Source organism: Coregonus lavaretus (genome assembly GCF_964263955.1).
Source record: "Coregonus lavaretus genome assembly, chromosome: 12".
In the NCBI taxonomy this organism is placed as follows: Eukaryota; Metazoa; Chordata; class Actinopteri; order Salmoniformes; family Salmonidae; genus Coregonus; species Coregonus lavaretus.
The window spans coordinates 995728-1010177 of NC_139999.1; the positions used below are offsets into that span (position 1 = coordinate 995728).

The window sequence follows — 14450 nt, forward strand, 5'->3', positions numbered from 1 at the left end:
ACATAGTGGGGATAGGACTACCCTTTATATTAAATACCCTCACATAGTGGGGATAGGACTACCCTTTATATTAAAGACCCTCACATAGTGGGGATAGGACTACCCTTTATATTAAATACCCTCACATAGTGGGGATAGGACTACCCTTTATATTAAAGACCCTCACATAGTGGGGATAGGACTTCCCTTTATATTAAAGACCCTCACATAGTGGGGATAGGACTACCCTTTATATTAAAGACCCCTCACATAGCGGGGATAGGACTACCCTTTATATTAAAGACCCTCACATAGTGGGGATAGGACGTCCCTTTATATTAAAGACCCTCACATAGTGGGGATAGGACAACCCTTTATATTATAGACCCTCACATAGTGGGGATAGGACAACCCTTTATATTAAAGACCCTCACATAGTGGGGATAGGACTACCCTTTATATTAAAGACCCTCACATAGTGGGGATAGGACTACCCTTTATATTAAAGAACCTCACATAGGAGGGATAGGACTACCCTTTATATTATAGACCCTCACATAGTGGGGATAGGACAACCCCTTTATATTAAAGACCCTCACATATTGGGGATAGGACAACCCCTTTATATTAAAGACCCTCACATAGTGGGGACAGGACAACCCTTTATATTAAAGACCCTCACATAGTGGGGATAGGACTACCCTTTATATTAAAGACCCCTCACATAGTGGGGATAGGACAACCCTTTATATTAAAGACCCTCACATAGTGTGGATAGGACTACCCTTTATATTAAAGACCCTCACATAGTGGGGATAGGACTACCCTTTATATTAAAGACCCTCACATAGTGGGGATAGGACTACCCTTTATATTAAATAATAATAATATAATAATAATAATAATAATAATAATAATAATAATAATAATAATAATAATAATAATAATAATAATAATAATAATAATAATATGCCATTTAGCAGACGCTTTTATCCAAAGCGACCTACAGTCATGCGTGCATACATTTTTGTGTATGGGTGGTCCTGGGGATCGAACCCACTATCTTGGCGTTACAAGCGCCGTGCTCTACCAGCTGAGCTACAGAGGACGGGGTAGTCCTATAAAGGGTAGTCCTATCCCCTCACATAGCGGGGATAGGACTACCCTTTATATTAAAGACCCTCACATAGTGGGGATAGGACGTCCCTTTATATTAAAGACCCTCACATAGTGGGGATAGGACAACCCTTTATATTATAGACCCTCACATAGTGGGGATAGGACAACCCTTTATATTAAAGACCCTCACATAGTGGGGATAGGACTACCCTTTATATTAAAGACCCTCACATAGTGGGGATATTACTACCCTTTATATTAAAGACCCTCACATAGTGGGGATAGGACAACCCTTTATATTAAAGACCCTCACATAGTGGGGATAGGACAACCCTTTATATTAAAGACCCTCACATAGTGGGGATAGGACAACCCTTTATATTAAAGACCCTCACATAGTGGGGATAGGACAACCCCTTTATATTAAAGACCCTCACATAGTGGGGATAGGACTACCCTTTATATTAAAGACCCTCACATAGTGGGAATAGGACTACCCTTTATATTAAAGACCCTCACATAGTGGGGATAGGACTACCCTTTATATTAAAGACCCTCACATAGTGGGGATAGGACTACCCTTTATATTAAAGACCCTCACATAGTGGGGATAGGACTACCCTTTATATTAAAGACCCTCACATAGTGGGGATAGGACTACCCTTTATATTAAAGACCCTCACATAGGGGGGATAGGACTACCCTTTATATTAAAGACCCTCACATAGTGGGGATAGGACTACCCTTTATTAAAGACCCTCACATAGTGGGGATAGGACAACCCTTTATATTAAAGACCCTCACATAGTGGGGATAGGACCACCCTTTATATTAAAGACCCTCACATAGTGGGGATAGGACTACCCTTTATATTAAAGACCCTCACATAGTGGGGATAGGACAACCCCTTTATATTAAAGACCCTCACATAGTGGGGATAGGACTACCCTTCATATTAAAGACCCTCACATAGTGGGGATAGGACTACCCTTTATATTAAAGACCCTCACATAGTGGGGATAGGACTTCCCTTTATATTAAAGACCCTCACATAGTGGGGATAGGACAACCCTTCATATTAAAGACCCTCACATAGTGGGGATAGGACTACCCTTTATATTAAAGACCCTCACATAGTGGGGATAGGACGTCCCTTTATATTAAAGACCCTCACATAGTGGGGATAGGACAACCCTTTATATTAAAGACCCTCACATAGTGGGGATAGGACAACCCTTTATATTATAGACCCTCACATAGTGGGGATAGGACAACCCTTTATATTAAAGACCCTCACATAGTGGGGATAGGACTACCCTTTATATTAAAGACCCTCACATAGTGGGGATATTACTACCCTTTATATTAAAGACCCTCACATAGTGGGGATAGACTACCCTTTATATTAAAGACCCTCACATAGTGGGGATAGGACTACCCTTTATATTAAAGACCCTCACATAGTGGGGATAGGACAACCCTTTATATTAAAGACCCTCACATAGTGGGGATAGGACAACCCTTTATATTATAGACCCTCACATAGTGGGGATAGGACAACCCTTTATATTAAAGACCCTCACATAGTGGGGATAGGACTACCCTTTATATTAAAGACCCTCACATAGTGGGGATATTACTACCCTTTATATTAAAGACCCTCACATAGTGGGGATAGGACGTCCCTTTATATTAAAGACCCTCACATAGTGGGGATAGGACAACCCTTTATATTAAAGACCCTCACATAGTGGGGATAGGACAACCCTTTATATTAAAGACCCTCACATAGTGGGGATAGGTCAACCCTTCATATTAAAGACCCTCACATAGTGGGGATAGGACTACCCTTTATATTAAAGACCCTCACATAGTGGGGATAGGACTTCCCTTTATATTAAAGACCCTCACATAGTGGGGATAGGACTACCCTTTATATTAAATAATAATAATATAATAATAATAATAATAATAATAATAATAATAATAATAATAATAATAATAATAATAATAATAATAATAATAATAATAATAATAATAATATGCCATTTAGCAGACGCTTTTATCCAAAGCGACCTACAGTCATGCGTGCATACATTTTTGTGTATGGGTGGTCCTGGGGATCGAACCCACTATCTTGGCGTTACAAGCGCCGTGCTCTACCAGCTGAGCTACAGAGGACGGGGTAGTCCTATAAAGGGTAGTCCTATCCCCTCACATAGCGGGGATAGGACTACCCTTTATATTAAAGACCCTCACATAGTGGGGATAGGACGTCCCTTTATATTAAAGACCCTCACATAGTGGGGATAGGACAACCCTTTATATTATAGACCCTCACATAGTGGGGATAGGACAACCCTTTATATTAAAGACCCTCACATAGTGGGGATAGGACTACCCTTTATATTAAAGACCCTCACATAGTGGGGATATTACTACCCTTTATATTAAAGACCCTCACATAGTGGGGATAGGACAACCCTTTATATTAAAGACCCTCACATAGTGGGGATAGGACAACCCTTTATATTAAAGACCCTCACATAGTGGGGATAGGACAACCCTTTATATTAAAGACCCTCACATAGTGGGGATAGGACAACCCCTTTATATTAAAGACCCTCACATAGTGGGGATAGGACTACCCTTTATATTAAAGACCCTCACATAGTGGGAATAGGACTACCCTTTATATTAAAGACCCTCACATAGTGGGGATAGGACTACCCTTTATATTAAAGACCCTCACATAGTGGGGATAGGACTACCCTTTATATTAAAGACCCTCACATAGTGGGGATAGGACTACCCTTTATATTAAAGACCCTCACATAGTGGGGATAGGACTACCCTTTATATTAAAGACCCTCACATAGGGGGGATAGGACTACCCTTTATATTAAAGACCCTCACATAGTGGGGATAGGACTACCCTTTATATTAAAGACCCTCACATAGTGGGGATAGGACAACCCTTTATATTAAAGACCCTCACATAGTGGGGATAGGACCACCCTTTATATTAAAGACCCTCACATAGTGGGGATAGGACTACCCTTTATATTAAAGACCCTCACATAGTGGGGATAGGACAACCCCTTTATATTAAAGACCCTCACATAGTGGGGATAGGACTACCCTTCATATTAAAGACCCTCACATAGTGGGGATAGGACTACCCTTTATATTAAAGACCCTCACATAGTGGGGATAGGACTTCCCTTTATATTAAAGACCCTCACATAGTGGGGATAGGACAACCCTTCATATTAAAGACCCTCACATAGTGGGGATAGGACTACCCTTTATATTAAAGACCCTCACATAGTGGGGATAGGACGTCCCTTTATATTAAAGACCCTCACATAGTGGGGATAGGACAACCCTTTATATTAAAGACCCTCACATAGTGGGGATAGGACAACCCTTTATATTATAGACCCTCACATAGTGGGGATAGGACAACCCTTTATATTAAAGACCCTCACATAGTGGGGATAGGACTACCCTTTATATTAAAGACCCTCACATAGTGGGGATATTACTACCCTTTATATTAAAGACCCTCACATAGTGGGGATAGACTACCCTTTATATTAAAGACCCTCACATAGTGGGGATAGGACTACCCTTTATATTAAAGACCCTCACATAGTGGGGATAGGACAACCCATTTATATTAAAGACCCTCACATAGTGGGGATAGGACAACCCCTTTATATTAAAGACCCTCACATAGTGGGGATAGGACTACCCTTTATATTAAAGACCCTCACATAGTGGGGATAGGACTACCCTTTATATTAAAGACCCTCACATAGTGGGGATAGGACAACCCTTTATATTAAAGACCCTCACATAGTGGGGATAGGACTTCCCTTTATATTAAAGACCCTCACATAGTGGGGATAGGACTACCCTTTATATTAAAGACCCTCACATAGTGGGGATAGGACGTCCCTTTATATTAAAGACCCTCACATAGTGGGGATAGGACTACCCTTTATATTAAAGACCCTCACATAGTGGGGATAGGACTACCCTTTATATTAAAGACCCCTAACATAGTGGAGATAGGACAACTCTTTATATTAAAGACCCTCACATAGTGGGGATAGGACTACCCTTTATATTAAAGACCCTCACATAGTGGGGATAGGACTACCCTTTATATTAAAGACCCTCACATAGTGGGGATAGGACTACCCTTTATATTAAAGACCCTCACATAGTGGGGATAGGACTACCCTTTATATTAAATACCCTCACATAGTGGGGATAGGACTACCCTTTATATTAAAGACCCTCACATAGTGGGGATAGGACTACCCTTTATATTAAATACCCTCACATAGTGGGGATAGGACTACCCTTTATATTAAAGACCCTCACATAGTGGGGATAGGACAACCCTTTATATTAAAGACCCTCACATAGTGGGGATAGGACAACCCTTTATATTAAAGACCCTCACATAGTGGGGATAGGTCAACCCTTTATATTAAAGACCCTCACATAGTGGGGATAGGTCAACCCTTCATATTAAAGACCCTCACATAGTGGGGATAGGACTACCCTTTATATTAAAGACCCTCACATAGTGGGGATAGGACTTCCCTTTATATTAAAGACCCTCACATAGTGGGGATAGGACTACCCTTTATATTAAAGACCCCTCACATAGCGGGGATAGGACTACCCTTTATATTAAAGACCCTCACATAGTGGGGATAGGACGTCCCTTTATATTAAAGACCCTCACATAGTGGGGATAGGACAACCCTTTATATTATAGACCCTCACATAGTGGGGATAGGACTACCCTTTATATTAAAGACCCTCACATAGTGGGGATAGGACGTCCCTTTATATTAAAGACCCTCACATAGTGGGGATAGGACTACCCTTTATATTAAAGACCCTCACATAGTGGGGATAGGACTACCCTTTATATTAAAGACCCCTCACATAGTGGAGATAGGACTACCCTTTATATTAAAGACCCTCACATAGCGGGGATAGGACTACCCTTTATATTAAAGACCCTCACATAGTGGGGATAGGACTACCCTTTATATTAAAGACCCTCACATAGTGGGGATAGGACTACCCTTTATATTAAAGACCCTCACATAGTGGGGATAGGACTACCCTTTATATTAAAGACCCTCACATAGTGGGGATAGGACTACCCTTTATATTAAAGACCCTCACATAGTGGGGATAGGACTACCCTTTATATTAAATACCCTCACATAGTGGGGATAGGACTACCCTTTATATTAAAGACCCTCACATAGTGGGGATAGGACTACCCTTTATATTAAATACCCTCACATAGTGGGGATAGGACTACCCTTTATATTAAAGACCCTCACATAGTGGGGATAGGACTTCCCTTTATATTAAAGACCCTCACATAGTGGGGATAGGACTACCCTTTATATTAAAGACCCCTCACATAGCGGGGATAGGACTACCCTTTATATTAAAGACCCTCACATAGTGGGGATAGGACGTCCCTTTATATTAAAGACCCTCACATAGTGGGGATAGGACAACCCTTTATATTATAGACCCTCACATAGTGGGGATAGGACAACCCTTTATATTAAAGACCCTCACATAGTGGGGATAGGACTACCCTTTATATTAAAGACCCTCACATAGTGGGGATAGGACTACCCTTTATATTAAAGAACCTCACATAGGAGGGATAGGACTACCCTTTATATTATAGACCCTCACATAGTGGGGATAGGACAACCCCTTTATATTAAAGACCCTCACATATTGGGGATAGGACAACCCCTTTATATTAAAGACCCTCACATAGTGGGGACAGGACAACCCTTTATATTAAAGACCCTCACATAGTGGGGATAGGACTACCCTTTATATTAAAGACCCCTCACATAGTGGGGATAGGACAACCCTTTATATTAAAGACCCTCACATAGTGTGGATAGGACTACCCTTTATATTAAAGACCCTCACATAGTGGGGATAGGACTACCCTTTATATTAAAGACCCTCACATAGTGGGGATAGGACAACCCCTTTATATTAAAGACCCTCACATAGTGGGGATAGGACTACCCTTTATATTAAAGACCCTCACATAGTGGGAATAGGACTACCCTTTATATTAAAGACCCTCACATAGTGGGGATAGTTCTACCCTTTATATTAAAGACCCTCACATAGTGGGGATAGGACTACCCTTTATATTAAAGACCCTCACATAGTGGGGATAGGACTACCCTTTATATTAAAGACCCTCACATAGTGGGGATAGGACTACCCTTTATATTAAAGACCCTCACATAGTGGGGATAGGACAACCCTTTATATTAAAGACCCTCACATAGTGGGGATAGGACCACCCTTTATATTAAAGACCCTCACATAGTGGGGATAGGACTACCCTTTATATTAAAGACCCTCACATAGTGGGGATAGGACAACCCCTTTATATTAAAGACCCTCACATAGTGGGGATAGGACTACCCTTCATATTAAAGACCCTCACATAGTGGGGATAGGACTACCCTTTATATTAAAGACCCTCACATAGTGGGGATAGGACTTCCCTTTATATTAAAGACCCTCACATAGTGGGGATAGGACAACCCTTCATATTAAAGACCCTCACATAGTGGGGATAGGACTACCCTTTATATTAAAGACCCTCACATAGTGGGGATAGGACGTCCCTTTATATTAAAGACCCTCACATAGTGGGGATAGGACAACCCTTTATATTAAAGACCCTCACATAGTGGGGATAGGACAACCCTTTATATTATAGACCCTCACATAGTGGGGATAGGACAACCCTTTATATTAAAGACCCTCACATAGTGGGGATAGGACTACCCTTTATATTAAAGACCCTCACATAGTGGGGATATTACTACCCTTTATATTAAAGACCCTCACATAGTGGGGATAGACTACCCTTTATATTAAAGACCCTCACATAGTGGGGATAGGACTACCCTTTATATTAAAGACCCTCACATAGTGGGGATAGGACAACCCCTTTATATTAAAGACCCTCACATAGTGGGGATAGGACAACCCCTTTATATTAAAGACCCTCACATAGTGGGGATAGGACTACCCTTTATATTAAAGACCCTCACATAGTGGGGATAGGACTACCCTTTATATTAAAGACCCTCACATAGTGGGGATAGGACAACCCTTTATATTAAAGACCCTCACATAGTGGGGATAGGACTTCCCTTTATATTAAAGACCCTCACATAGTGGGGATAGGACTACCCTTTATATTAAAGACCCTCACATAGTGGGGATAGGACTACCCTTTATATTAAAGACCCTCACATAGTGGGGATAGGACTACCCTTTACATTAAAGACCCTCACATAGTGGGGATTGGACTACCCTTTATATTAAAGACCCCTCACATAGTGGAGATAGGACAACTCTTTATATTAAAGACCCTCACATAGTGGGGATAGGACTACCCTTTATATTAAAGACCCTCACATAGTGGGGATAGGACTACCCTTTATATTAAAGACCCTCACATAGTGGGGATAGGACTACCCTTTATATTAAAGACCCTCACATAGTGGGGATAGGACTACCCTTTATATTAAAGACCCTCACATAGTGGGGATAGGACTACCCTTTATATTAAAGACCCTCACATAGTGGGGATAGGACTACCCTTTATATTAAATACCCTCACATAGTGGGGATAGGACTACCCTTTATATTAAAGACCCTCACATAGTGGGGATAGGACAACCCTTTATATTAAAGACCCTCACATAGTGGGGATAGGACAACCCTTTATATTAAAGACCCTCACATAGTGGGGATAGGTCAACCCTTTATATTAAAGACCCTCACATAGTGGGGATAGGACTACCCTTTATATTAAAGACCCTCACATAGTAGGGATAGGACTACCCTTTATATTAAAGACCCTCACATAGTGGGGATAGGACTACCCTTTATATTAAATACCCTCACATAGACCTACACCAGTTAAAATTGGGATAGCCCATGGAGTCCTAAACACTCACACTGACACACACACAGCTTATAATAATGTTATTTATTCAAAAAGCACAAAAAAAAAGGGGGGGAACAATAGCTGCAACCTGTCCTTGTAGAGAGCTGACATCACGTTCAGATTATTTTCAGAACCTGTAGGGGAGCAAAGGCAAAATGATTCAATGTTTTATAGTCAATGCTCAATTAACATTTGTATCACCATGACAAACGTAACTGTTATCTAGTCTATTTCAGCTGTGTGAATAGTAAACAAGCACCATCAGGACAATTCTTAGACGTGATGGCTACGCAATATTCACAGTTTTGTGTAGCATTCTTACAATATACCCACAATATATCATGAATGTAGGCAGCTGAGGTAAAAATGCACAGAAAGAATGCAACATAAACCGTTTTTGTCAGAGTCATACAAAAATAAAGAAACAGCTTACACCATGAGATTCACTTCGATTGCCTATGAAGGCTTTTCAACAAATCTGGACTATCTGTTCATTAAAAAAATGCGCTATGTATAAGCTAAAACATTATTTCAACGTGGCTGAAAACAAAAATCATATTTGCTGCATGTTTAGAGTGCTTTCGCGTCAACTTTCAACTTTGACCCAGAATGCAACGTTCTACTTCCTGTTGGTTTCGCAGCGTGCACCCACAGAGTTTCTAAACCCAGAGGCGCAGCTTCGCGAGACTTCCGGGAACAATTGCGAAACAAACCAGGCCGGAGATTGTGGTTTGAGAAGTCGTTGAGAAAAGTGAAAAATACTTCCTTAGTTGTTAATTTTCTCGAAATCTAAAGACACAGCCTAGATTCGAGACAATGTCTTAAGTAGTTGAACATGTTCTTACTCCAACCTCGTGAAAGTGACAAATTGACACGTTTTCGTTGTTCGTCAAAAACAACTTTATATCGAAGGAGTGTCTTTGGTTTGACTTCTTGCACATGCGCAGTTCGGCACGAGACGACCGTTAGACCCGATGACTAGTTTCTGCGCATGAGTTTATGACGTTGCCATGACGTCTGATCGGGGATTTCTATTGGAGGAGCAGTTTCAGCCTCTCTTCATACTGTACTGTCTTTGGTGCACCCGCTTTCAACTTGTGAAAAACATCTAGCAAACGTTTTGGAAGAGGTGTTCAAAGACTGAAGTAACTATTTTAGCTAGATAATCAATACATATGGTAAGTAATAAACGTAGTTGATTTATTTAGTCAGAGATAAGTAATAATTTAACAGGTTAATGTAGCTAACAATCTTGCTATTAGCTTGCTAGCTAGCTGGCTAACTTTAGCTGCTAGCCCTAGAAGCTAGCTTGCTATCACACATAAAAAATAAAAGAAATCCTTGACTAACTAGCTATCTAGCACATTTTTTGAGTTAATTTCTCATGAACGATGTGGAACTACTGACTTCCATAGCTGTACTGTATGGAATATGTGTGACTAGGTTAACCTCTGGAAAGTGAGAAGAAGTCATCGTTCATGCAACATCAACTCTGCTAGCGGGGTCAGGAATGATATGATGTTCAGAAATGTTGTCCACTGATGGTGGATAATTTCCCTTGATGTAAATGCTATAAGAAAAGCACAACTAACTTGACAGCATCCCTTTTGATTTAAACAAAACGTTCCATACATGTTTGCCCATGGAAGATGTGGTCAGAAGGTGACTTTTTGGACCTGGTTGCCAAAACATTCATGAGAAATAGGTGCTCAAAGTTGACCCTTATTGCATACATTTACATTTTAGTCATTTAGCAGACGCTTTTATCCAGAGGGATTTACAGGAGCAATTAGGGTAAAGTGCCTTGCTCAAGGCCACATCAACAGATTTGACAACTTGTCTGCTCAGGGATTTGAGCTAGTTAAAAAGTTAAGATTGAAAGTGTTTTATTTATTTATTTATAGATCTTGCCTCTCCCTAAATAGCAGGAAGCAGATTGTACAGTCAACTACAGCCACTACTCTTAAACTTTTGGATGCCACATTCGTTTTATCACTGGTGACGGTTTTAATACTCACATTTTTTAATGTTTTACATTTTAGTCATTTTAGCAGACGCTCTTATCCAGAGCTACTTACAGTTAGTGAGTGCATCATTATTTATTTTTTTCATACTGGCCCCCGTGGGAATCGAACCCACAACCCTGGCGTTGCAAGCGCCACGCTCTACCAACTGAGCTACACGGGCCCCCCTCACCACTGCATTCTGTATAAAAATGTTGACTGGTCCTCATTAAAGTCCTGTAGATCAATTCATTACTCCCTTTTTATTTCCAAAGCCCTACTACACAAGCTTCCAACGTACATAACTCTGTTGCTAACATATAAAAGAATGAGCTACCAAACCCGCTAGCAAGATTGGTTAACTCTTGAGGTCCCTCTGGTCTTGACCAATTTAGGTAATAACCTACAAAATTCCTTGCATCTTGATTCCCTCGTGCCGCTTGGGCATTTTAGGACTCTGGTGAGTGAATTCATTGATTGATTCGATTGATGGTAGTGGTTTATTTGTTGACATTGTGGTGTTGAGGTTGTGCCTTGTTATTTTTATTCTTGTTTTAATTGTAATCTAAATTGTTCTTCATGTTGTGACAAAATGTAGGTACTCAGTACACCATTGGGAATGAGACCCTGGTCTCAATTGGGCTACTCTGAATAAATACAAGTTAATAATAAATAAAATAAAATTAAGGCTTGTCTGCTTGTCTGGGGTAAAAAATAAATAAATAAATGTCTGATAACCAGAATATAGATTTCAGTTGTCCGAATGGACAAGTAAAAAATCACAATATCAAACTATTACTTGGATCAGGCAGCGCAGTGCATGGTTGACTTTCTGAGTAAATTTCCCATATTCCTATTTGCTATAGCCTATTTCAATGAATATGTTATATTTACACAAAGCAAGGGAACAATGTAGTCAGAGCTAGTCTCACCAAAGCAGCGCAAAATATCAGGTCAGAAAATGTTGTTCTCTCGCTCTCGAATGTTGGATGATCTGGGCCAATAGCTGAAGTGTATTTTTCTAGCGGACACTAGACTCCAGTGTCTTGTTGTTGTTGTTATAGAGGACACTCCAGTGTCTTGTTGTTGTTGTTATAGAGGACGCTCCAGTGTCCTGTTGTTGTTATAGAGGACACTCCAGTGTCTTGTTGTTGTTGTTATAGAGGACACTCCAGTGTCTTGTTGTTGTTATAGAGGACACTCCAGTGTCTTGTTGTTGTTATAGAGGACACTCCAGTGTCTTGTTGTTGTTGTTGTTATAGAGGACACTCCAGTGTCTTGTTGTTGTTATAGAGGACACTCCAGTGTCTTGTTGTTGTTATAGAGGACACTCCAGTGTCTTGTTGTTGTTATAGAGGACACTCCAGTGTCTTGTTGTTGTTATAGAGGACACTCCAGTGTCTTGTTGTTGTTATAGAGGACACTCCAGTGTCTTGTTGTTGTTGTTATAGAGGACACTCCAGTGTCTTGTTGTTGTTATAGAGGACACTCCAGTGTCTTGTTGTTGTTATAGAGGACACTCCAGTGTCTTGTTGTTGTTGTTGTTATAGAGGACACCCCAGTGTCTTGTTGTTGTTGTTATAGAGGACACTCCAGTGTCTTGTTGTTGTTGTTATAGAGGACACTCCAGTGTCTTGTTGTTGTTATAGAGGACACTCCAGTGTCTTGTTGTTGTTGTTGTTATAGAGGACACTCCAGTGTCTTGTTGTTGTTGTTATAGAGGACACTCCAGTGTCTTGTTGTTGTTGTTGTTATAGAGGACACTCCAGTGTCTTGTTGTTGTTATAGAGGACACTCCAGTGTCTTGTTGTTGTTGTTATAGAGGACACTCCAGTGTCTTGTTGTTGTTATAGAGGACACCCCAGTGTCTTGTTGTTGTTGTTATAGAGGACACTCCAGTGTCGTGTTGTTGTTATAGAGGATACTCCAGTGTCGTGTTGTTGTTGTTGTTGTTATAGAGGACACTCCAGTGTGTTGTTGTTGGAGGCCATATGTTCTATTTCCTCTCCGTTTGATATGATTATGATCTGGTATATTAAGACACTCAGTTGAATGTATGAAAGATTTCTCCTGCCGCACTATTTCATGATCAAACAATTATTGAATCTAACAGAGTTCTAGGCTATCTCAGAATGATTTTAGTTGTTTTTGAATAACCCCAAAACATGAGAGGCCTAAGGTAATAATGAGAGAGATGGAAGAAACAATAGCCATATATTGAAATCGAATTTTGAACAAACCTTACAGTTGAGCAAAGCATTATAAGGCAGAAAGGTGCATGCATGCGAGGCCAGGTAAAATCCTTCCTTGCCATTGCGAACCAAACGACCAAAAGCCTAATCCTACTAATTGAAATGTCATAAAAGCATTAAGACAAATTAAAGTTCTGAAGATTATTTTCCAAACTATTCGAATAGTGTTTAATGTCCTAAAGTTGCAGCTTTTAAATGGGAATAATTCTGAAGGTCTGTCTATGCTATTCTCATTCACAGATTTATTTTGAATGACAAATATTTTAGACCACAAGAAGTGAAATTGAACAAACAATACCAAGATGGGAAAATCTAATGAGGAGTCTAAATAAAACTGAGGCTACAGCGGAGGAAAGAAATGCGTAGTTGGCCTAGGCCTATTTCCAATGGGCAACCTGCTACAACACATATACTAGCCTTATTTCCAATGGGCAACCTGCTACAACACATATACTAGCCTTATTTCCAATGGGCAACCTGCTACAACACATATACTAGCCTTATTTCCAATGGGCAACCTGCTACAACACATATACTAGCCTTATTTCCAATGGGCAACCTGCTACAACACATATACTAGCCTTATTTCCAATGGGCAACCTGCTACAACACATATACTAGCCTTATTTCCAATGGGCAACCTGCTACAACACATATACTAGCCTAGGCCTATTTCCAATGGGCAACCTGCTACAACACATATACTAGCCTTATTTCCAATGGGCAACCTGCTACAACACATATACTAGCCTTATTTCCAATGGGCAACCTGCTACAACACATATACTAGCCTTATTTCCAATGGGCAACCTGCTACAACACATATACTAGCCTAGGCCTATTTCCAATGGGCAACCTGCTACAACACATATACTAGCCTTATTTCCAATGGGCAACCTGCTACAACACATATACTAGCCTAGGCCTATTTCCAATGGGCAACCTGCTACAACACATATACTAGCCTTATTTCCAATGGGCAACCTGCTACAACACATATACTAGCCTTATTTCCAATGGGCAACCTGCTACAACACATAT

The 14450-nt window shown here is 40.4% G+C and overlaps 1 protein-coding gene across 1 annotated transcript in view; it reads left to right on the top strand.

Moving 5' to 3' along the window:
* The first annotated feature begins 10208 nt into the window (after positions 1-10208).
* The window catches only part of isy1 (ISY1 splicing factor homolog), a 37041-nt gene continuing 32799 nt past the window's right edge, over positions 10209-14450 (top strand). Inside the window, exon 1 of the mRNA XM_084173516.1 lies at positions 10209-10332. Coding sequence (XP_084029642.1) covers positions 10330-10332 — 3 coding nt within the window. The 5' untranslated portion in view covers positions 10209-10329. The remainder of the gene's footprint in view (positions 10333-14450) is intronic.